Source organism: Plecotus auritus (genome assembly GCF_963455305.1).
Source record: "Plecotus auritus genome assembly, chromosome: 2".
Lineage (NCBI taxonomy): Eukaryota > Metazoa > Chordata > Mammalia > Chiroptera > Vespertilionidae > Plecotus > Plecotus auritus.
In genome coordinates, this window is record NC_137771.1 from 105286283 (window position 1) to 105312108 (window position 25826).

Consider the following 25826-nt stretch of genomic DNA (forward strand, 5'->3'; position numbering starts at 1 on the left):
TGGTGCTTCCTGGTTAGGAAGGTGTGCCCATCCCCCAGCTGCTGCAGGTGCTTCAGCTCATGGCTCAGCTCATAGCCTTCAGCTACTTTGCCTCAAGGTGCCTGGGAATTAAATTATAACCCATCACTCCCCATATTGGGATATACGGTCTCAAAACAGCACAGCTTCTGCAGCTCCTCTCCTCATCCCCATCTCCCCACTCCATATTGTTTCCCTGAAATCATATTCTTGTGTGACTCCTTTTATGTCATGCTAACCTCATTCCTCAACAAATCACAGTGCCCATGAATCTTTATCGCAGTTTCTGTTTCCAAGGAACCTGCCTAAAAAATTGGTATAACTTGCTGCTTGAAGGAAAAAATGAATACTTCAAAGTAAAATATATTTTTCTTCTTATTTTGGACTTTTCCTCTAATTCAAGGTATTAGCTACAGCTTTTGAACTTTATAAGAGCATGAGTGACTAATGTTGTGTTTTATTCATTTAGAATGAACTAGTATCTGTTATGGAAAGAGACCTAGCATTTTGGCCATAGAGGTAGGGGTAGGAAATAAGATAGAGATATGCTTCTCTCTCTCTCCTGAATATAACTTCACTTCCTTTGGGCTTTGTTATTGAAGAATTATTCCATTGGGTCTTGAAGGATTTCTGGAACTATGTGTCCCTGAGGTTTTAGAAATACAGTTGGCCTTTAAACAATGCAAGGGTCAGGGGTGCCAACCCCTGCGCAGTCAAAAACCTACATATAACTTTTGACTCCCTCCTAACGTAACTACTAACCACCTACTGTTGACTGGAAGCCTTACCAATAACATAAACTTTCAATTAACACATATTTTGTATGTTACATGTTATTCTTCTAATAAAATGACCTAGAGATACCAATAACATAAACTTTCAATTAACACATATTTTGTATGTTACATGTTATTCTTCTAATAAAATGACCTAGAGAAAAAATGTAATTAAGAAAATCATACAGAAGATAAAATATTTATTTTAAAAACCGGGTATAAGTGGACGTGTACAATTCAAACCAGGTTTGTTTAAAGGTCAATTTTGCACTTTTGGGTGATGGGAGATAGGAATGCTGACTGTGCTAAATGTGGTGCATGTACTTATAGCTAGGGAGTGGGTTGTTGTGAAATACCCACCGTGTCATGTCCCTATTTTCCTCAGTTTTTCTGTGACTCCATACTATGTGGCTTTGCTTTTCTTCTCTATGATCCTGCTGCACCTTTCAGTCTATGTTGGTATCACAATTTATTTGATAATATAGTTCACCTGTGCTATGCTACAGTTTCCGACTGTTAGGGGAAGAATATGCTATAAGAATAGTCTTAGTTGTTTAATAAGCTATTCACTATATTAATCATAGAAAAGAGATTATTCTTGTAGAACCTGAGAAACTGGAGGACGTGTTGCAAGAAGAAAAACAGGGCTGTAAAGATAAGGTGGCCTCGAAGCCCAGATGGGTCCATTACTCTGAAAAGAAGACATGTTTTTATTGCAGATCAAAGAAAGGACCTATCTGAAGGGAGACATATTCTGGTGCTAATCTTTGCAGTGTTCCTGGGATAATCTTTTCAAGGACAATGATAGAAAACAGACCCTGGGAACTCACTAGTTTTAGATTTTTTCCCACCCTCTAACCCTACATAAGGGCCGGTTTGAAATGAAATGTCAAAACAATTTCTTTCAGGGTATTATTCTTGCCGCTCTCTCAGATCACTGGCCATCTGAATAAAAACACACCACAAAAATTCAACCTTGTCTCTACTTATTGACCTGTGTAGTGACAGGCAGCAGGCCCCTTTCCTGTCTGGTTTCACTACTGGCTGCACCCATCCTTGGGGAAGGAACCTTCTTTTTGTCATCTTTCGATGCTCTCCATTTCCCAGCATGAATAAGGCACTCAATATATGTCTTTCATCAAATGAATGGAGTTGGCCTTTTTTCTAGGTATGATTGTATTGTACAGAACTTTTGAAAGAAACATTTCAATTCAAAGGAAATTATAACAGAAGATGGAAAGAGGATATATAGAAAGAACAGAAATTATTAAATATATATTATATATTACATGTTGGTATATTGAAATAAATCTAAACACTAAAAATCTGCAGAGAGAGAAGGAAAATGCTGAATATTGATACTGGATAAATGAAGTCTCATTGGGGTTAATCCAAACAAGTAAATCATAAATTTAAGAATAAGAATGCCAGGTCATTGTTTAAAACCCTTACATAAAGTCATGTAAACCATTAGTGGTATTTGGAAACAGAGTTCTCTTCTACTTCACACAGGCTGGCGAAAGAATAGGTCTTATTTCCATGCTGTGATTTCTAGAGCTTCATGCAGAATGACAGAGAGGTGTCAGCCATATTTTTCTCATAGTTTTCCTTAAATTGCTTGTTCTGAGCTTCAGTGAACTGATTTTTCCAATCTCCAATGACTCCTAAAAAGAGTAATGTAAAACACATTCAATAATACTTTTATGAACTTTGACCATTTTGGGTTTAGGTAATCCTTTTCCTCTCAATGCTTAAATTCCTTACATAGACATAGTTCATTGTCCTCCTGACATTGAATGAGAAATAATATTACCCATGGCACAAGTGAGGTACTTGCAAATAGAAAGCTTTGTTCTGAAACACTTGGGGAGGGCTGAAATCTAGATCATGGGTTCTCTAATTCTCTGCATTGCACTCTTGAGCTCTCTAATCTACCAGTACTTTGTGAACCCTCAGTACATCTAACATTCTATTTAAATTAACTGGATCTAATTTTCTTAGCTTCTCTTTACAGATCACTGGAGCGCTGTCTGCTCCTCTTATCTGTAGCTTTAGTTCAGGCAAAATTCATAGTTAAATACAAATGAGAATTCTCCTTTCCAATCTAAATGATCATTGCTGTTGCCCTAGCTGGGTTTGTTCAGTGGTTAGAGTGTTGGCCCATGGACTGAAGGGCCCAGATTCAATTCTGGTCAAGGGCACATACCTCAGTTGCAGGCTCCCTGACCCCAGTTGGGGCATGTGTGCGAGGCAATTAATTAATGTATGTCTCTCACATCGATGTTTCTGTCTGTTTCTCCCTCTCCCTTCTACTCTCTCTAAAAAAAAAAATCAATAGAAAAAATATCCTCAGGTGAGGATTAACCAAAATAAATAAATAAATAAATAAATAAATAAATAATCATTGCTTTAATATATAAGTAAATTAAAGCAATCCTATGTAATAAAAGCCTAATATGCTAAGTGTCCGGTCATCCAGTGGTCTGTTCAACCAATCGAACTGCAATATGCTAAGGCCACTCAACTGCTTGTTATGACATACACTGACCACCAGGGGGCAGACAGTTGACTGGTCAACCAATCGCTATCATGTGCACTGACCACCAGGGGGCAGACACTCCAACTGATAGGTTAGCTTGTTGCTGGGGTCCAGCTGACTGGGACTGAGCAAGATGGGCCAGACACACCCTGGAGCCATACCACAGTCCCTCCCCAGCTGACCAACCTCTGTGTCCCTCCCTGGCACCGATTGTGCATTGGTGGGGTGCCTTAGCCTGGCCTGTGCCTTCTCATAATCCAGCATCCCTCGGGCTATGTTGGAGAGCCGGTTTCGGCCCCATTCTGCAGGCCTGGCCGAGGGACCCCATTGGTGCACGAATTCGTGCACTGGGCCTCTAGTATACTATAAAGGAGTGGTAGGGTTGGTTAACTTTGTTTCATGCTTATGCAATAGAGTATTCATATTTTTTTTTACTTTCAATAGCTAAAAATGATCAGAGTGACCACAGAAAGCTATTTCTCTTTTGATTACTCTATGCTGTCTGATTCATTTAGGCTCTTATATCTGTGCAATGTTATTTTCATGTACAAAGTGTCAATTTGCTTAATTTTCTATGTTTAATAAATTATATGATTTATCAATTGTCTTGCAAGAAAATTAGGTGACCAAGTGGCATCAGCAATTTGGTAGAGGAGATACCAGCCTTTATCACGCCACAAAAACTAATAATTAGACAGTGATCCATGAACAAAAACAGACCTGGGAAGGCTTCAACTGTCTAATTAAGAACCTGAAACAACTCAATAGGGAAAAAACAAGAGCATAACCATACAGAAAGGATTGCTGAAGAGATTGACATAGCTGGCATATTTGGAGATGGCTAGGAGCAAAAAAGGGTGAGGCTATCAGAATTAAACACACAGCGGGTGTCATTGTGGTCCACAGTGGCCTGCTCTGGAGAGGGCCTGGTAGTCTTTGCCACCCTGGAGCCTTAATAATCTTGTGACAACCACAAACACCCTGTGGCTTTCATAGAGGAGGACTCCATAGTATTTGTCAGCATGAACTCCAGTGGCTTCCTCTGTAAAAAAAACTCTGGCAATTTTTCCCACTGAGGTAGGCAACAACCATCACCACCACAGAGCCCTCTAGAGAGGGAGACACTACTATGTGCCCTCTTCTCCAAGAAAGAGCCACTGTTGTGCTGCTCTGAGACCATGGCCTTCACTTACCTCAGCCCCATGCATGCACTGGACCCCAGGGCCCAAGACACCCCATGCATGCCCACTCTCCATACCCAGACCCCACAACAGCCGTGGGCAAACTACGGCCCGCGGGCCAGATCCGGCCCGTTCAGCTATTCTATCCGGCCCGCGGAGCCGAAAGAGTGGAGGGTTCTCTTGCTCTTCCCTCCGCTCCTTTACTTTGAATTTATATTAGTTCACACAAACACTCCATCCATGCTTTTGTTCCGGCCCTCTGGTCCAGTTTAAGAACCCATTGTGGCCCTCGAGTCAAAAAGTTTGCCCACCCCTGCCCCACAACCACTTCACATGTGCCTACATTGCAGACTCTGGCTCCATGACCCCTTTATGAGCAACAACACCAGAAATACTAAAATCACCAATGCAGTGAGTGCATCCATATCCCAGACCTCAGGGCTGTAGCTTGTCTGCATGTACTTGCAATCTGTACTCTGGCTCTACAACTATTTCTGTGAGTGCCCACACCTAGGACTCTGGAGCCACCATCACAGTAGTCCTAAACCCTGGAGCCATTGTAATCCTGTGAAGTCCCACACTCTGACCCCTGGTCCCATGGCTGCTCCCCTATAGGAGAAAAAGAGATCAGGAGGACCTCAGCATCCTTCGTCACTGAAGATCACAACAGTACATGCTGCTGTGACCACCTGCCCTCAGAAATGCAGGGGCCTCTGCAATCTTCACTGATGCTGACCCAGTTAATGGAATGCCACAGAGCCCACATTGCTGTGCCCTCCCTGGAGTCAGAATTGCTGCAGCTCACCCAGTCAGTGAACCCACACCCACGCATAGATGAAGGTCTTTCCTCATTGAAGCCAAATCACAAAGTATGGAAGAGTGACTACTCCATCAAATGTGCAGAAATCAACACAAGGCTACAAGAAACATGAAAAAATCAAGGAAACATGACATTGCCAAAGGAACACAATTGTAACCTACTCCAAAGGAATGGAAATCTATGAATTGCTGGATCAAGAATTCAAAATAGGGGTTAGAGAGCAACCAAAGAACTTGTATGCATGCGTATTAGCATAAGCAATGGACACAGACACTGGGGCCATGGGGGCTTGGGGCCCGGGGTGGGAATGGCTGGGGGTAGGGGGGCTGGGTCAATCCGGGAAAAAGGAGACATATGTAAAACTTTAAACAATAAATAAATAAAAAGAAAAGAAAAAAGGAATTCAAAATAATTATTTTAGGGGTTCAGCAAGCTACAAGAGAACACAGACAACTCAAGGAAATCAGGAAAACTATACATGAACAAACTGAGAATTTAAACAAATAGAAATCATAAAAAATAATCAAACAGAAATTCTGAAGCTGAAGAATACAATGAATGAAATGGGGAGAAAATAGCAGATTTGATCAAGCAGAAGGAAAAAAATCTAAGAAAACAAAGACAAGCTACTTAAATTACCCATTAGAAAAGCAAAAAGAAGAATTTTAAAAAGTAAAAAAAGGAGAAACCAAGATGGCGGCATAGGTAAACACCTAAACTGCTGCCTGGCACAACAATTTCAAAACTACAACTAAAAGACAGAACGGACACCATCCAGAACCACAGGAAAGCTGGCTGAGTGAAAATTCTACAACTAGAAGGAAAGAGAAAAGCTCACAGAGAATTGGAGGTACGACAAAGGGTCTTTGTGCACGCAGAGAGGAAGGGCGGCTTAGAGCCTGGCTGACTTTCTCTGGCAGAAGGGGGAAGGAAGCCCCCGAACGCACTGAGCCCCAGTTCTGACTGCACTGAACCCCAGTTCCGGGCGAGCCCCTGGGGACCCATGCTCTTACAGGGGGAGTATGGACTCTCGGACAAAGACTCGGGAGCCGGGGAAGGCGGAGGACTGAAAGTGCACGCGCGCCAGTGCGCACAAAGGCTGCGGAGGTTGCCACAGGCTTTCCCTAGTGGAAGGGAGTCAGAGGCTCCTGAATGCACTGAGCCCCAGTTCTGACCGCAGTGAACCCCAGTTCCAGGCGAGCCCCTGGGGACCCACGCTCTTGTGGGGGGAGTCTGGACTCTCGGGCGGAGACTCGGGAGCCGGGGAAGGCGGAGGATTGAAAGTGCGTGCGCGCCAGTGCGCACAAAGGCTGCGGAGGTTGCCACAGGCTTTCCCTAGTGGAAGGGAGTCAGAGGCTCCTGAATGCACTGAGCCCCAGTTCTGACCGCAGTGAACCCCAGTTCCAGGCGAGCCCCTGGGGACCCACGCTCTTGTGGGGGGAGTCTGGACTCTCGGGCGGAGACTCGGGAGCCGGGGAAGGCAGAGGACTGAAAGTGCGCGCGCGCCAGTGCGCACAAAGGCTGCGGAGGTTGCCACAGGCTTTCCCTAGTGGAAGGGAGTCAGAGGCTCCTGAATCCACTGAGCCCCAGTTCTGACCGCAGTGAACCCCAGTTCCAGGCGAGCCCCTGGGGACCCACGCTCTTGTGGGGGGAGTCTGGACTCTGGGGCGGAGACTGGGAGCCGGGGAAGGCAGAGGACTGAAAGTGCACGCGCGCCAGTGCGCACAAAGGCTGCGGAGGTTGCCACAGGCTTTCCCTAGTGGAAGGGAGTCAGAGGCTCCTGAATGCACTGAGCCCCAGTTCTGACTGCAGTGAACCCCAGTTCCAGGCGAGCCCCTGGGGACCCACGCTCTTGTGGGGGGAGTCTGGACTCTTGAGCAGAGACTCGGGAGCCAGGAAGGCAGAGGTCTGAAGGCACGCACGTGCGCGCAAGGGCAAGGCTTACGGGAAGCCAAGACTGAGGCTCCACCCCATCCAAGCTGAGCACAGAGGCTATTGCAATTTGGCAAGTCTAATCCTATAAGGCTGTCTCCAGCACCGAACTTCTCCCAGCATAGACACAGCTGATCCTTACAGCCAACTGGCCTGGAGTTCAATTCTTCCCAGTGATACCAACAACAATCAAGACTTAATTACAACAAGGCTGTACACACAGTCCACAAAGGGGTGCACCAAGAGTGTCCACCTCAGGTTAACTGGGGAGGCTGACCCACTGGGCCATATTGGAAACCTAGCACACAAATCTACCTTACCAACTCAGGGAAGCAGTGAAAATGCGGCGTCAAAGAATCAGATCACAAACGAAAGAAATGGAGGAAAACAAACGACTGGATATAGAATTCAAAACCACGGTTATAAGGCTTTTTAAGAATATCCTAGAAAAGGCTGATAAATATAACGAGACCCTCGAAGATATGAAAAGGACCAACTAGAAATTAAACATACACTGACTGAAATAAAAAATATTATACAGAGACCCAAAAACAGACAAGAGGAACACAAAAATCAAGTCAAAGAATTGAATTACAAAGAAGCAAAAAACACTCAACTGAAAAAGCAAAAAGCAAAAAAAAAAAAATCCAAAAAGTTGAAGATAATGTAAGAAGACTCTGGGACAACTTCAAGCGTACCAACATCCGAATTATGGGGGTGCCAGAAGAAGAGAGAGAGCAAGATACTGAAAACCTATTTGAAGAAATAATGACCGAAAACTTCCCCCACCTGGTGAAAGAAATAGACTTACAAGTCCAGGAAGCCCACAGAACCCCAAACAAAAGGAATCCAAAGAGGACCACACCAAGACACATCATAATTAAAATGCTAAGAGCAAAAGACAAAGAGAGAATATTAAAAGCAGCAAGAGAAAAACAGTTAGTTACCTACAAGGGAGCACCCATACGACTGTCAGCTGACTTTTCAACAGAAACTATGCAGGCCAGGCGGGAGTGGCAAGAAATTTTCAATGTGATGAATAGCAAGAACCTACAACCAAGATTACTCTACCCAGCAAAGCTATCATTCAGAATTGAAGGGCAGATAAAGAGCTTCACAGACAAGAAAAAGCTAAAGGAGTTCATCACCACCAAACCAGTATTATATGAAATGCTGAAAGGTATTCTTAAAGAAGAGGAAGAAGAAAAAAGTAAAGATAAAAATTATGAACAACAAATACATATCTATCAACAAGTGAACCTAAAAATCAAGTGAATTAAAAACCTGAGGGCCAGAATAATCTGGTGAATATAATAGAATCAGGGGCATAGAAAGGGAGTGGACTGATAATTCTCAGGGGGAACGGGTATGGGGGATTCATGAAGAGACTGGACAAAAATCATACACCTATGGATGAGGACAGTGTGGGGGAGGTAAGGGCAGAAGGTGGGGTGGGAAATGGGTGGAGGGGAGATATGGGGAGAAAAAGGAGAAATAATTGTAATAATCTGAATAAAGATTTATTTAAAAAAAAAAAGTACAGAAAGTCTATGGGATTTATGGGACACCATCATGAGGACTCATATACAAACCATAGAAATACCAAAAAGAGAAGAGAGAGAGAAAGGGGCAAAGAGCTTACTTAAGGATATCATGGCTGAAACTTTAAAAACTGAGGAGAGATATATATATCCAGGAACATGAAGCTCAAGGGTCCCTAAACAGGTTCAACCCAAAAGAGTTCCTCACTGAGACACAGTGTAATCACACTGTTCCTAACCAAAGATAAATAAAATTGAAGGCAACAAGAGAAGAGAGACTCTTCACATACAAGGAACCCCAATAAAACTATCAATAGATTTCTTAGCATAAACCTTGCAGGCCAGGAGAGAGTGAGATAATATATTCAAAGTGCTGAAAGAAAAACATACACCTGTCAACCAAGAATATTTACCTGCAAAACTGTCCTTCAGAAGTGAAGGAGAGAGACTTTCCCAGGCAAGCAAAAGCTGACAGAGTCAGTCACTACTAGGCCATACAAGAACTGCTAAAGGGAGTTTTTCAAGCTGAAACAAAAAGGTGTTCATTTGTAACATGAAAACATGTGAAAGTAAAACTTCACTTGTAAAACTTAGTCTATAGGCAAATTTAGAATACAGTTAACCCTGAACACCTTGGGTTTGAACTGCATAGTTCTACTTATTCACAGATTTTTCACTCAATAAATATATACAATACTGTAAATGTATTTTCTTTTCCTTTGTGATTTTCTTAATGACATTTTCTTTCCTCTAGCTTACTTTATACTAAGAATACAGTATATAATCTGTACTAATAAAAGGGTAATATGCTAATTAAACCAGACATCTTCCGGACAACATTCTCGACGTCCTTCCAGACAAAGCCACAGTGGCAGGGCCCAGGCAGAGGAAGTTAGGGGCAATCTGGCTGACAGGGGAGAGCAGTTAGGGGGATCAGGCCGGCAGGGGAGAGCAGTTAGGGGGATCAGGACAGCAGGGGAGTAGTTAGGGGCATTAGGCAGGCAGGCAGATTGGTTAGCGGTGATCAGGCAGGCAGGCAGGTGAACGGTTAGGAGCCAGCAGTCCTGGACTGTGAGAGGGATGTCTGACTGCTGGTTTAGGCCCAATCCCTGAGGGGCATCCCCCGAGTGGTTCCAGATTGGAGAGGGTGCCGGCAGGGCTGAGGGACACCCCCCATGTACAAATTTTGTGCACTGGGCCTCTAGTACATATAGAAAATATGTTAATCAACAGTATATGTTATTGGTAAGGCTTCTGATCAACAGTAGGCTATTAATATTTATATTTTGGGAATCAAAAGTTATATGTGGATTTCTTACTGTGTAGGGGGTTGACACCCCTAATCTCCATCTTGTTTAAGGGTCAACTATACTCTAAAACTGGAATAGTGGTGTATAAATCATCTTTAAACCAGCATAAAGGTTAAAAACAAAGTATTAAAAATAACTATAGCTATAATAATTTGTTAATGGATACAATATAAAAATATGTAAACTGTGACATCAAAAAATGTAAAATGTGGAGGAGGGAGTAAAAGGGTAGAGTCTTATATGCAATTAAAGTTACGTTGTTATTAGCTTAAAATAAACTCATATCTATAAGATATGAGTTTATGTAAGCTTCATGGAATCAAAGAAAAACACTACAAAAATAATCAGTCACAAATTAAGATAGCAAGAGAGGAAGAAAGGAGAAAACTACAAAAGATTCAGAAAATAATTAACAAAATGGCAATAATAAGTCCTTATGTACCAATAACTTTTAATAATGTAAATGGTTTAAGTTCTCCAATCAAAATAAATAGAGGGGCTGAATAAATAAAAAAACAATTTCAGCTTTAAGGAATAGGTTGAAAATGAAGGTTGAAAATTCCATGAATATGAAAACCAAAAGAGAATAGAAGTACTTAGACAAGATAAACTTTAAGTCAAAAACTGTTGCAAGAGACCAAGAAGATAAAGGGATCAATTTATAAAGAGGACATAACAATTATAAATATACTAGAGGCCTAGTGCACGAAATTTGTGCACTGGGGAGAGGTCCCTCAGCCCAGCCTGCCCCCTCTCACATACTGGGAGCCCTCAGGGGATGTCCTACTGATGGCTTAGGCCTGCTTCCCGTTGGGAGTGGACCTAAGCTGCAGTCTGGCCTCCCTTTGCGGGAGGTGACTGGGCTGATCAGGGGAAGGCGCCAGCCCCATCACCCCGCTGCTGCAGCCACTGCCAGTCACCACAGCCGCCAATGTATTTTCATCAACACGGACTCCAGTCCCTTCACCATGAAATATGACAACTTTCTTTAGGCATTTTCAAGATGTGTCTTTCATAGGATATGACATTTCTTTCTTTATTTTTCTTTTTATCCTCACCTGAGGATATGTTTCCATTGATTTTTTCCCCTTCCCTCCGATCCCAGGCTCAGCCCCTGCCCAAGCCTAAAGCCTTTACCCAAGGCTTTAGGCTTGGTCAGGACCCCCCCACCCCGACCCCTCTGATCACCAGCTCGGGCTGTCCAGGCTTTAGGCTTGGGCAGGGACCCCCCGCCCCTCCGATCATGGGTTTGGGCTGCCCAGGCTTTAGGCTTGGGCAGGGGGACCCTCCGATCGCAGGCTTGGCCCCTTCCCAAGCCTAAAGTCTCCGCCCGAGGCATTAGGCTTGGGAAGAGGGCCCCCTCTTGCCCCTCCGATGGCTGGCTGGGAGTGACCTGGGTGCCGAGGAGGTTCCTGGGACCCAGGAATGTATGCAAATTAACCTCCATCTTTGTTGGGTTAATTTGCATACTCACTCTGATTGGCTGTGGGCATAGTGGAGGTACGGTCAATTTACATGTTTCTCTATTATTAGGTAAGACTAGAGGCCCAGTGCATGAATTTGTGCACGGGTGGGGTCCCTTGGCCTGGCTGGTGATCGGGGCTGATTGTGGGGGCTGGCCAGTCAGGGAGAGGGACCACAGGAGGTTGGCTGTGGGAGCACACTGATCACCAGGAAACAGCTCCTGCATTGAGCGTCTGTCCCCTGGTGGTCAGTCCGTATCATAGCAACTGGTCAACCAATCATTCTGGTCATTTGGTCGTAATGGTTGCTTAGGCTTTTATATATATACTAGAGGCCTGGTGCACAAAATTCATGCATGGGGTGTGTGTGTTCCTCAGCCCAGCCTGCACCCTCTCCAATCTGGAACCCCTCGAGGGATGTCCGACTGCCCTCTCACAATCCAGGACTGCTGACTTCCAACCTCTTGCCTGCCTGCCAGCCTGATTGCCCCTAACCGCTTCTGCCTGCCAGCCTGATCATCCCCTAACCACTCCCCTGCCAGCCTGATTGATGCCTAACTGCTCCCCTGCCAGCCCGATTGCCCATAACTGCCCTCCCCTGCAGGTCTGATCACCCCTAATGCCCTCCTCTGCTGACCCTGTCACCCCTAACTGCCCTCCCCTGTCAGCCTCATTGCCCCTAACTACTCTCCCGTGCTGGTCTGGTCCCCCCCAACTTCCCTCCCCTGCAGGCCTGGTCCCTTCCAACTGCCCTTCCCTGCAGGCCCAGTCGCCCCCAACTTCCCTCCCCTGCAGGCCTGGTCCCCTGCAACTGCCCTTCCCTGCAGGCTTGATTGCCCCCAGCTGCCCTCCCCTGCTGGCCATCTTGTGGCAGCTATCTTGTGTTCACATGGGGCAGCCATCTTGTGTGTTGGAGTGATAGTAAATTTGCATATTACTCTTTTATTAGATAGGATAGAGGCCTGGTGCACGGATGGTGGCTGGCTGGTTTGCCCTGAAAGGTGTCCCGGATCAGGGTGGGGGTTCCCTTGGGGCGTGGGGCAGCCTGGGCGAGGGGCCTGTGGTGGTTTGCAGGCTGGCCATGCCCCCCCACCCCGGGCGACCCAAGCATAAGCCAGGACCAGCTGGAAGCAGGTATCTGGGATTTAGTTATCTTCTATAATTGAAACTTTGTAGCCTTGAGCGGAGGCCAGGGCCGGCCAGGGTGGGCGGGAAGCTTGGCTTCCTCTATTGTCGGGGGCAACCCAAGCCTCCTGCTCACTCCAGCTCCATGGCGGCCACCATCTTAGTTGGGTTAATTTGCATACTCGCCCTGATTGGCTGGTGGGCATAGCGGAGTGATGGTCAATTTGCATGTTTCTCTTTTATTAGTGTAGATAGATATTCACCCAACATCAGAGCACTTAAATATATAAGGCACATACAAACTGATCCAAAGGGAGACATAGACAGCAATACCTCACTTTCAACAATGGATAGGTCATACAGGCAGAAAATAAATAAGAAAACATTGAACTTTATATCAAATGGACTTCATATATATCACTCCATCAAAAGCAGCCGAACAGAACACTCTACAGTATAGATCATATGTTAGGTCACAAAACAAGTCTTACCACATTTAAGAACATAGAGGGGGCCAGCTATTTATAGCCAATGAGGACCACTGCCCTGGGCCCACACCAGCCAAACCTGTCTCTGGAGCTGTCTATGTTCTCGCCCATCCCTGATCCCCCATCTTTTCCCTAACCTGCCTTCTAAGTTGCACTCAGATGGACCTGGCACGGTATTCACCAGGTTCATTTCTGGACACCAACTTTACTCCTTTTGCTGCTCCACAACTAGTCTTGAGTGAAGAAGAAACCCTGAAGAATATTACTGCATTAGACCTGTAACTGATATACTTAATGCTGATCCTGGTTCCAACTGCTTTTATACCTCCGTGCCAGGTTAGTCTTCCTAAAGCAGAGCTCGGATGATGTCATTCCTCACACCCTTTGAGTAGAAACTCCTCAGTTTGGCTTTGAAGCTCACATTTCCCAAATGGACCACATGAAACTTTCAGCACTATCCAACAACCTTTCTGATCAGTGGGATGACAGCTAGACAGAGCTCCATTAACCCAGGAATGAGACCCACCTTTGCTGGGAAAATGCCATAATTAGGCTGCTTGGAAGCGGGGACCTAAGTGTGAAGGACTGCCCATCCCAGAGTAAAGGGAGGTATGTGTTGAATGCACTGGGGAGGCAGAGGGTGGAGGTACAGCCTCTGGGGTGATAGAAAGCTAGCTTGCTGTCTATCATCCTGTAACCCCACGAATCCTTGGTGAAAATATTAACATCACAAAGTGCTTGGCAGGCACAGAATTCCAGTGGAAAGTAGTGAAGAGATTTCGTGCATCTGATGTCCATCTTAGCCTAGGGCAGAAAATCAGGACATCCTGAGGAAACTAACTTCAAGGAATTCTCAGAAATCTCGAAGCGGGATCTGAACTCTCCTAGTCCCTAAAATAAATAGGTGCTGGCACCATGTTTCCCTAAATCTCTGAAGGGCGGGAGGTCCCAGTTTGATCTGGTTTACACGAGTAGTAGTATTAGGATGAAGGTAGTTTATCGTCAAATTTTTTTTTAAAAAAGAAGATAGACATCATATCAAGTATTTTTTCCAACCACAATTGTATGAAACTAGAAAATAACTTATGGATATTTCACAAATATTTGAAATTTAAAGCATACTTCTGCACAACTGATGGGTCAAGAAGAAATCGAAAGGACATAAAAAAATCTTTAAACAAATGAAAGTGGAAACACAACATACCAAAACTTACAGGATGCTGCAAAAACACTTCTAAGAAGGAAGTGCACAGTGTGATAAATGCCTACAGTAGGAAACAGAAAGATATCAAATAGGTGACCTAATTTGACACCTCAAAAAGCCAGAATACTAGCTTGAGAGGAATACTAGCCTCCCAGAGATTAAAGACTTTACTTGAGAAATAGTTTTGGGTCAAATACATTTTTGAAGCTCTGAGTTAACAAAATTAAACAAATTTCTTCTCAGAAAATGTAATATGCTCATGTGCTTTAAAGGGGGCAGTGTATGTTTAAGTTTGTGGTTTCCCACATTTCTCTGTGAAACATGCTACATGGTCTAGGTCCCTTAATAAGGCTTTAAAGAACTCAAGAAAACACTGTACATAGTGGATTCACTGAGCTTGAATGTTGGGAAACGATTTTATGAATTGATAATGTTTTTCCAATTATCAGAGGAAATACAAAGTGCATATATACATCACCTTTTCTCATGAATGGAGAAAGACGATGATTCATTTGAACATCATTTATGTAGTTGGTCATGGGGTTCCTTTTCATTACATCAAATGAAGTGTTATAGACAATTTTGTCTAAAACCTCTTCTTTTAGGTTCTTCCCCAGGAATTTCATAACTTTTCTAATTTCACGTTTTGGGTCCTATGGGGGAGAGTAGAAGAAATGTAGTAGATGTTTTTTATATATAAGGAAAAAATGTAACAATGAACAAATCTTAAAGAATTAAGCATTGGGATAATGGTTAAACCATTTAAAATCCTATTAGTTTATGTTTAAAAGTAATTCTAACAAATGTAATTCTATATTTAAATTTATGAATGTAAAATCAATAAGCGTGTACATATAAAGTGCAATTGTATTAAAGCCCATTGTGTTTCATACTGTGCTATAGCTGATGCTAAGCGAACAAACTGGAAATTGTTTTATTTGGGAAGGTTATTATTTTACTTCACTTTTACAGATAGCAGATAAGAAGCTTTTTGAGAGAATAGGTAACAGTCATTCAAAATAAACAAGACAGGTCTCCTCCTTGTGATTGGAGAAACACACACATATGGAGCCCACATTTCTCTGGCTTTGATGTCTGATGACTCTGGATCATTGCTTATTCCTGACTCTGGACATGTTGAGTATACCTGTTTATAGATGGACCTCTTGAGAGTCCCTTACACTCTGCAATGGGTTCCCGCCTCAACCAAAAGTGAAGAAAAGGGGTCCGGCCCCCATTCACTGTGGCTCTTTCAAATAGACAGAGGGCTGTGCTGGGGGAAGCAGAGGGTGATGTTGATACTTAGGAAAGCTGCAGAGAGCAAGTATGGCCCCAGCCAAACATTTGGAAGGAAAGAAGCAATACATTATTTCTACCCAGAGTAGAAGAAAAAGAGAGGCCATGGTTAATGAAGGAAATGAGTTCGTAATCCATGTCATAAACAGAGGCTTGGAGAACCATGGACCAGTCAGGGCTACATTTGCCAGGCATTTATTTTACATATAAATTTATGACAGACTTTGAACCAGAGATTACACATGTTGCTAATGGGGAACTTATTTAAAATGACAAAACTTTAAAAAAATATTTATTATTATTGTTATCTTTAATCCTCACTTGAGGATATTTTTCCATTGATTTTTAGAGAAAGTGGAAGAGAGAAGGAAAGACAGAGAGAAATATCGATGTGAGAGAAACACATCAATTGGTTGCATCCTGCATGCACCCCGACCAGGGCCTGGGTCAGGGAGGAGCCTGCAACCGAGATATGTGTCCTTGACCGAAATCAAACCGGGGACCCTTTGGTCCGCAGTTTGATGCTCTATCCACTGAGCCAAACAAACTAGAGTGACAAAACTTTAATATACTTTTTTAAAAAGTGAACAAATTAAAACAGCTCTAGTCTTCCTTAGTAGTTCTTTCCTGTTAAGAGTCCTAATTCTTTTCCTTAAAAGTCAGAACAAATGATGGGGGAGGTAAAGATCCTGGAAGGAGGAACCTGGAGAGCTAAAGAGGGAAAAACTTGTGGCTAAAACAGAAGATCTCTTCCATGCTTCTGAATGAGGTGGGAATTGGCCCTAGAGTACAGTGAGGCCGGCAGGAAAAAACAGGCTGTGGAGTAAGGCAGCTACTGTACTGGTACCATGTTTGGAGCTTTGTATGTCACATGGCAAGGTGGTTGGAAAAGTTGAAGGTGGCATGCAAAATATTTTGCATAGATAAACTTTTATGCGTTACTTTCCTTCATTGCTGTCATGGATCTGTAACTCAGGAAACAAATTCAAGTATATTTCTTACTTCCATCATTTCTTCATAGAAGAGATAGAGAATGGGGTGACTCTCTTTCTTCTTCCACCAGCCTTTCACGTGATCAAACCAGGAACCCCATACCACTGGAAGGAAGACACATAAGTGAGAGTAGGAAAAGACAGAAGAGAAAATGAGTTCTTTCCTCAGAATACAAATGGAAGGTGTGGTTGATCAATACAAGAGCAGAAGAACTTACTTTTCATACATCCTATATCCATATTCTGCATTACTTTTCTTCCTTTTGGAAGCTGGCAAGATTACGCTCAGGCTCTAGAGCAGGGGTGGGAAAACTTTTTGACTCGAGGGCCACAATGGGTTCTTAAACTGGACCGGAGGGCCGGAACAAAAGCATGGATGGAGTGTTTGTGTGAACTAATATAAATTCAAAGTAAAGGAGCGGAGGGGAGAGCAAGAGAACTGGATAGAACAGCCGGATCCGGCCCACAGGCCGTAGTTTGCCCAAGGCTGCTCTAGAGCCTACTGGGTTTGAATCTCAGTCCTGACACAGCTGTATGACCCTGGGCCAGTTACTTAACCTCTCTTAGCCCCAGTTATTTTAATTCTCATTTCTGAAAGAGAATCAATAATAGTACCTACATCATAAGATAATATTAGGATGTGTTAATTTATTCTGCAGAGCCTACTATGTGCTCAGCACCATCCTAGGTATTGGGGATAGAGCAGTGGACAAGACAGGTGGAAAGTCCTATTCTGAAAATGTATCTTGTAGGGGAGACAAATGAGATAAATGTGAAATACGTAGTATATGAGATCATAATGCATGTTTAGGAGAAAAAAGAAATCAGAAAAGGAGAGGGAAAATGTTGGGTTTATGTAGAAGGTTTAAATGTTCATAGTCTTGCCAGAGAAGGATTCTTTGAGAAGGCAACATTGAGTAAAAACCTGAAGAAGGGAAGTGCTTTCCTGGGCAGCGGAACAGCAAGGTAAAGTGCTGGGGCAGGAACTGCCTGGTGTTTGAGGTATAGCAAGGCAGCCAATGGGACTAGGACAGAGTAAGAGAGGGGCAAAGGAACAGGAGAAGAAATGTAAGCGGAAAAGAGGCCCAACCCTATGGGCCTTATGGGTCACAGTTCAGGCTTAGGTTTTCACTCTGAGTGAAATGGAATAGCGTTGGTGGGCTTTGAGCAGAGGAGTGAGGTGGTCTGACTTCCCTTTTAACTGAATCCCCTTGGTTTCTGTGTGGAAAATAGATTGTAGCTTGGCAAGGTCAGAAGCTGAGAGATGGGACAGGGGCTATTAATTTTTCCAGGGAAGGAAGGTGTGATGGTAGATTGGACCAAAGTGGTTGGAGAAGTGCTCAGGATAGGTAAGATTCTGGATATAGTTTGAAGGTAGGGTTAACAGATTTGCTGTTGGATTGGATGTGGTGAGTAAAAAGAAAGAGGCTCAAGATAAGTTCAAGATTTTAGGCATAAGCAACTTAAATCACAGTCACAATTAACTAAGATGTGGAAGCCTCCAGAAGGAAAGACAAAAGTTTGGATTTGGACGTGTGAAGTCTGAGATGCCTCATAGTCATCCAAATGGAGATGTCAACGAGGCAGCTGGGTCTATGTACCCAACACAGGGCGGAGGCCAGGAATAGAAGTGCAAACCTGTGGGTCATCAGCAGATGGATGACATTTGAAACTAGGAGATGATTGGGATAACCCCAAATCTGCTCCATCAGGGGTGTCTCTCTCTCTTTCTCTCTCTCTCTCTCTCTCTCTCTCTCTGTAGAGGAGAACCCTCCAAGGTTTTGATTTCCAGGCTTTCAGCATGGTGTACAACTTAACCTCACACAGGACGAGGAGTTGGAACTACACTCAGCTCTAATTTAGAAAGATCCATCTATACCTCAGCCCAGTCCCATGCTCTCAAATTTTTCAACTACGTCACTTCTTTGTCAAAAGCATCTGACTTCACTGTTAGAACATCCACTGTGAAATTTGCTGAAGACATTAAATCAGTAAAAATACCTCAGGATATATGGTATAAATGGATCATTCTCAAAACCTTACCTAATAATAGACAAACATATAAATTAACCTTACCTCTGCTACGCCCACAGCCAATCAGGAGTGAGTATGCAAATTAACCTGACAAAGATGGAAGGTTAATTTGCATATGCAGGCATGGAGTGGGTGGGCGGGTGGGACACCTGCTATGAGGGGGGGGGGGCGCTGAGGGAGCTACAGGAGCGGTGCTCTGGCCGGGAGCGTGGACTTGATGGCTCCTGGGTGGCCAGGAGTGAAACCAGGGGAAGGAAGGCCTATTCTTGCACTAATATCATGCAACGGGCCTCTATTGTATCTTATAAGGAGCAAATTAGCAATAATAGTTTTTGCCATTTAGGATTATAGAAATCAAATGGCAATTAAAGGCATATTTCTACACTTTACTGTGGACAAGTGGAAAATAATACTTTAAAAAATATTTTTATTGATTTCAAAGAGAAAGGGAGAGGGAGAAAGGTAGAAACATCAATGATGAGAGAGAATCATTATCGACTGCCTCCTACATGCCCCCACAATTCAGGCATGTGCCCTGACCCAGAATCTGAATCATGACCTCCTAACTCATAGGTCATGCTCAACCTATGAACTACACCAGCCGGGCATGGAAAATAATATTTCATCAAATTTATTCATAATTATTTTAGAGGTATAGGACTCAACTATAGGAGAACTGTAGAGGGCAATTATTTCTTCATAGATCAATATAAATAATTAGCAAAAGGATTTCAGACATAAACTTTGAGCTTAAATAACCAAGTAATGTAGTGCAAATGCTTAGGTTTTAATCATGAAAGCTGCCAATTCAACTGCAGAGTACAAAACAATCTGCTCTTATATTTATATTATACCTCCCAAAAGGTATAAACTTGAAAAGGTTTGCTTAAATTATGTTTTTTAATGTTTGAAAAATCTTGTTCCTATGAAGTATTCAGATATACGCAAGAGTAGAGGCGATAGTATAATGACTGTCCATGACCCATTACCCAGTTTCAATAATTTAATCACTTAAAAAAAAAAAAATATATATATATATATATATATATATATATATATATATATATTATTGATTTCAGAGAGGAAGGGAGAGGGAGAGATAGAAACATCAATGATGAGAGAGAATTATTGATTGGCTGCCTCATGCACACCCCCTACTGAAGATCGAGCCTGCAACCTGGGCATGTGTCCTTGACTAGAATCGAACCTGGGACCCTTCAGTCCGCAGGCTTACTGCTCTATCCACTGAGCCAAACCAGCTAGGGCAATTTAATCACTTTTTAATGTTCTTCAGGAGAAGGACTGATGTATTTTTTTTTTATATTTTATTGATTTTTTACAGAGAGGAAGGGAGAGGGATAGAGAGTTAGAAACATCGATGAGAAAGAAACATCGATCAGCTGCCTCTTGCACACACCCTACTGGGGATGTGCCTGCAACCAAGGTACATGCCCTTGACCGGAATCGAACCTGGGAGTCTTCAGTCCATAGGCCGACGCTCTATCCACTAAGCCAAACCGCTTAGGGCAGGACTGATGTATTAAACGGTCTAATAGTATTTGAGATTTAGAAAAAATCAAGAATCTTGTGGTAACTTAGTTTTGACACTGGAAGCATGATTGCAAGGCCATACATTTCTGCATATGTAGTTTGTTACTTCGAAGCACCATGGGCCACCATGTTACCAACTCATGATGGTCATGGTTAGAAAACTTGATCATGCACAAAACCTTTCTCTCCAGTTGAACATGTAGGTAATTGGGAAGACTTTAACATGGCAGCCAAATACACAGGATTTGAGCTTAACTAGGCCTGCCTATGTTCAAATTCTATTCCCTACTCTTGCTAACAGGGTAATCATCAGTTCTGTAAACTCAGTCTCAATTTCACCACCTGTAAATTTTGGATATTATTACTGTAAAGATTAAACAAGCAAATGCATGTAAACCATTTAGTATAGGTTTAGAGTTGGAACCAACTTTTATTATAGCTGCTTTCCCTACAGGACAGTTTTGGCTTTGTTCAGTGGACATATTGTCATTGGACACAGATACACTGACCACCAGTGACAAGTAACCAGAGCTATGCCACATCTCTCAGGAATGTTGCCTCTTATCTTCCACCCCCTGTAATCAGAGTTTCTTCTGTGAGTGAATTTTATGGAGAGAATTTTATAGAAAGAAGAATTTTATGAGGAAACTTTATCCTCCGCAGACATGGGCAAGACTAGTTCCTTCCATTTGGCTTACCTTTGCCTGACAGGAATGTTTCAAAGTACTGATCCCAGCTTCCTGGGTCTGGGAGTCCTTTGTTCATCTTTTGAAAATGGTAGTAGGACACCATGTTGTCCTTGACATTCCTTGCCACATAAATTATCTAAAGTGGTCAGAAGAAATGGAAGAAACAAAATGTAAATGAAAAAAAGATTTAGAAATTGAGCATTTAATGTGCATAGCACCTGTCTGTGTTCACAGATCAAGTTCTAAAGGCCACAAATACATTTTTGTTCTCTTCCACTCATCTTCCCATCAGCCAGTATAAACTTGTAAATATGAAAATCTGATCAAGTGGCTCCCTTGTGTAAAACTTCAATATCTGTTCATTGCTCTTAGAATTAAGTAAAAATTCTCAACCTGATGTATAAGGCCCTGTGTGATCTGTCTCTAAGCCAGCTTCTAACTTCCTTTTGGTTACTCCTGCAATAGCACTACTTTTCAGTTCTCTAATCTTGTGGCCATTGTTTCCAGTGTGTCTTATTCTGCCATTCCTCTCTTAAACCAGGATGTCTTACACTGATGGACATCAAGAGGACTGTGCCTCTCCTTTAAGTAGCAAGTAAAATGTTGTATAGGTGTGTACTTTGGCAGAAGTGAAGACATGACTTATTTCAGATTCTCAGTAGGGTCTGTGATCACTGAAACTTAAAAACCTTTAATTTAAATGTTGGGGGTTTTTTAGAGCTCTATTTGAGGCCTATGTTTATTCTCATTTTGTTCACCTTTTTTGGCACCTTCTTCTGTTGCTCTAAATTTCATATATTTATGACAAATTTGTTCCCAATACATACCACTCTCCTAAGCTACATGCTTTTGTATCTATACCTGAATGCCTTTCAGGCATTTCAGACTTAATGGGCTCAAAATTAAATTCATATTCAGATAAACTTACGCTTCCTCTTTCATTCACTTTTTTCATTAATGGTACCACTACCAAACAAAACCACAAAATCATACTAGATGCTTTTTAAAATTCTTCCAAGCCAATCCTTTTTTTAAATTTCTTTATTGATTAAGGTGTTACATATGTGTCCTTCTTCCCCCATTACCCCCTATCCTCCCCACTCATGCCCTCACCCCCCTGTTGTCTGTGTCCATTAGTTAGGCCCATATGCATGCATACAAGTCCTTTGGTTGATCTCTCCCCCTTACCACCACCCTCCCCTACCTTCCCTCCGAGGTTTGATGGTCTGATCGATGTTTCTCTGTCTCTGGAACTGTTTTTGTTCATCAGTTTATGTTGTTCATTATATTCCACAAATGAGTGAGATCATGTGGTACTTATCTTTCCCAAGCCAATCCTTGACCAAGTACATAGATTCTGTCTTTTCTTTACATTTGCAATTCATCTCCTTACTGCCCATATTTAATTTTTAAAATTAAATTTATTGGGGTAACATTAGTTAATAACATTACATAAATTTCAGGTATACAGTTCTATAATACATCATCTGTATACTCCATTGTGTGCTCATCACCCAAAGTCTAGTCTCTGTCACCATGTATTTGACTCCCTTTAACCTCTTCAACCTAACTCAAGTCTTCCTAATTCCTTTTCTGGACTATTGCCACCATCTCCTCATTGACATTCATTCAGTCTTACCCCAGTTTCTTTCTTTCTTCTTTCTTTCTTTCTTTCTTCCTTTCTTTCTTTCTTTCTTTCTTTCTTTCTTTCTTTCTTTCTTTCTTTCTTTCTTTCTTTCTTTCTTTCTTTCTTCCTTTCTTCCTTTCTTTCTTTCTTCTTTCCTTCCTTCCTCCCTCCCTCCCTCCTTCCTTCCTTCTTTCCTTTTCTCCTTCCTTCCTTCCTTCCTTCCTTCCTTCCTTCCTTCCTTCCTTCCTTCCTTTTCTCCTTCCTTCCTTCCTTCCTTCCTTCCTTCCTTCCTTTTCTCCTTCCTTCCTTCCTTCTCCTCACCAGAGGATATTTTCCCATTAATTTTTAGAGAGAGTGAAAGGAAGAGGGCGAGACAGAGAGAAATATCGTTTTGCTAGAAACACATTGATTGGTTGCCTCCTGCATGCACCCCAACCAAAGTCAGGGCCGGGGAGGAGCCTGCAACTAGGTACATGCCCTTGATGAGAATTGAACCTAGGGCCCTTTGGTCCACAGTCCGATGTTCTATCCACTGAGCCAAACTGGCTAGGGCACCCAGTTCTTTTTGCCCCTCCACATTAGCATGTCCCTATGGGATCTTTCTAAAATGTAAATGCGCTCATTCATTTTCTTGTTCAAATTCTTCTATGTGACCCAAGTAGCCTATACGGTCCAAACATTTAGCATGGCAACAAGGTCCTTCACTTATGATTCCAATCTTTCAGGCTTCATTTCTGGCCTTAAATGTACCTTTTAAGTACAAGAGTCATGGCTCCTACCCATCTGGTAAATTGGAATGCTCTCCCATCTCTTATCACTTGGCAATTTCCTATTTACTTCTCATGATCCTCTCCTCTGTCACCCTTGCAACCCTCCTTGTCAAGGAGTGAAGTACTCTCACCTTTCTGTCCTCAGAACACCTTACCTAGTTCTTATGGTGTTTTACTGTTACTCCCAACTCAGCTCTGGTTCTGTCTACACTACCAATATATTGACGTTGGTCTTTAGTCATTTTCCCCCTTGAACCCAGATCTACAGAGAAAGATATGCAAGGTAGAGTTATTAAGGCTCTGGACACACCCAGAGATGGTATAAGGTATGGCTCTTGACAAGACTGTTAAAAGGCACAGAACTATTGCATGGAGAGGGAAGGCCAATGACTCCTTTGGCTAATTGCCAAGAGCACATCTGCAGATTCTCTGTAGGTAAGCACTTCTTTAGACTACAAGTCAGCAAATGGTTTCTTGGGGGCTCTGAAAGAGTTATAATGAGATCTTTAGGGACCAACTCATGATATATGACAAATTGCCAGTTATAAAAACAGTCATAGGCTTTCCCCCCCCCCTCTGGTAAGTGCATTGTCCACTGTTATAGAGAAGACAGGCAAGATGGGGGTGGGCTGCAGCTCTGGGAATGGAGGTGAGGGGGCACAGGACTTCCCACACCAGGAGAAGTGGTTGTAGGATCCAAATAACAGGATGAGCAGTGGGAAGAAAGCAAAATAAACATCTCAAAGGTCTTTCTCTAATATCCTTCACCACAAAAATCATACTGACCTCGATTACAGTGTATTTCCTGTGAGTCAATCTTCTCATCCCCAGGCATGGCTGAGGCCCAGGTCTCCGCTGAGCAACTAGGATAGAAGACCTGCTGTTCTGTGCTCTTCCCACTTCAGTTCACCCCAATCCATTCAGCGCCTCAGCCAAAATCCTTCAACTCATCCCAGACTCCTTTCAGACTCTCACACCCCATAGCCTGTCTGACAGCAACTTCTTTCAGCCCTACTTTAAAAATATATGGAGAGTCCATCCATTCCTCCCCTTGTCCCACTGCTGTCTGCTCTGTCACAGCTGCTAGCCGAATCTCTGAGAAACCTAAAATAGATCATGTCCTCAGCCTGCTTTAAAAAAAAAAAAAAAAAAAGTAATCCTATCTGATAAAGAGGAAATATGCAAATTGACCATCACACCATCACAAATGTGGCAGTGCCTATAGCCACAGATGGTCCTCTCAGCCCTGCTGGAGTCCCACAGTCCTTTCAGCCCAGCCGCGGTGGGGGGGGGGGGGGGGGGGGGGCGCGGCAGGCACATGGTGCGGCCGGCCCTGCCCTAAGCCCCCCAACCACCCAGGGTCGGCCTGAGGCAGAGGCAAGCCTCGGATGGTGGCTGCCCAGCTGCCCAGGGCTACCTGAGGCTCAGGTAACTAAGGCCAGCTGAAGCTTGCACTGCCAGCAGTGGCAGCAGCAGAGGTGTGATGGAGCATCGCCTTCCCCTGATTGCCAGGTCGCCTCCTGCCCCCAAGGGCTCCCAGACTGTGAGAAAGGGCAGGCCAGGCTGAGGGACGCCCCGTGCTCCAGTGCATGAATTTTCATGCACCAGGCCTCTAGTGGGGATATAAAGTATAGCAGAGGGATTATAATCAATAATATTGTAACAATTATGAGGTGTTAGATGGGTACTAGACTTATCTGAGCGATGACTTTGTAAGTTACATAAATGTCTAATTACTATGTTACACACCTGAAACTAATATAATATTGTATGTAAACTGTAATTGAAAAATAATAAGATGTATATGAAAATCAATTTGTACCCCTATAGACTTCAATACATAAAATAATTTTTATGTTTACAAAAATTTGATAAAATTATTTGGTTTTATATCAGGTCTCAGAATGTTTAGAAGTTGTAGGCACCCTTAGAGGCTTGAAAGAAGCAATTTAGCTACAAGTAAAATAAAGTGAGAAGATAGTGGATCCCTTGGTTTGTAAGATTCCACCAAGAAATCTGATAACTTAAATAACTACTCATTGCCTCAAGGCTAGGAGCAGGCCAACAGAGTATAAGTTTAAGAAGAATGTTATGGTTGTAGGAGGCATACAGTAGGCAGCATGGAGTAGTGAAAAGATCATGGGTTGTCAGGTCAGGAAGACCTGTATTTGCAGCCTATCACTTCTATCTTCCAGGTGTTTATCATTGGACAAGTTGTGTGATATCTCTGAGCTGTAGTGTGGTCATCTTTGCTCCCCTTTATGGCATTATTGAGGGGCTTAGAATGCTCAGAACAAAGGCTAATAGATGTTGGTCCTCTCCCTCTTCTCCATGTAGGTGTAAACTAAGCCCATCCTTATCAATGAGAGATGAAGAACATGGAAGATAATTGCAGGTCTCATGATTGATTTCTTGGTGCTCCTGGTAGACACAACATGGGGATGACTGGATCATTGTTCTAACACAATAT

At 43.0% G+C, this 25826-nt stretch overlaps 1 protein-coding gene across 1 annotated transcript in view; it reads right to left on the minus strand.

The window, feature by feature from the left end:
• Window positions 1-2345: 2345 nt before the first annotated feature.
• Window positions 2346-25826, minus strand: part of LOC308240422 (sulfotransferase 1C4-like) — a gene marked incomplete at both ends in the record, with an annotated part of 47019 nt that continues 23538 nt past the window's right edge. The window contains 4 exons of the mRNA XM_080653413.1: window positions 2346-2458; window positions 14876-15050; window positions 16696-16790; window positions 20969-21095. Coding sequence (XP_080509539.1) covers window positions 2346-2458; window positions 14876-15050; window positions 16696-16790; window positions 20969-21095 — 510 coding nt within the window. The remainder of the gene's footprint in view (window positions 2459-14875; window positions 15051-16695; window positions 16791-20968; window positions 21096-25826) is intronic.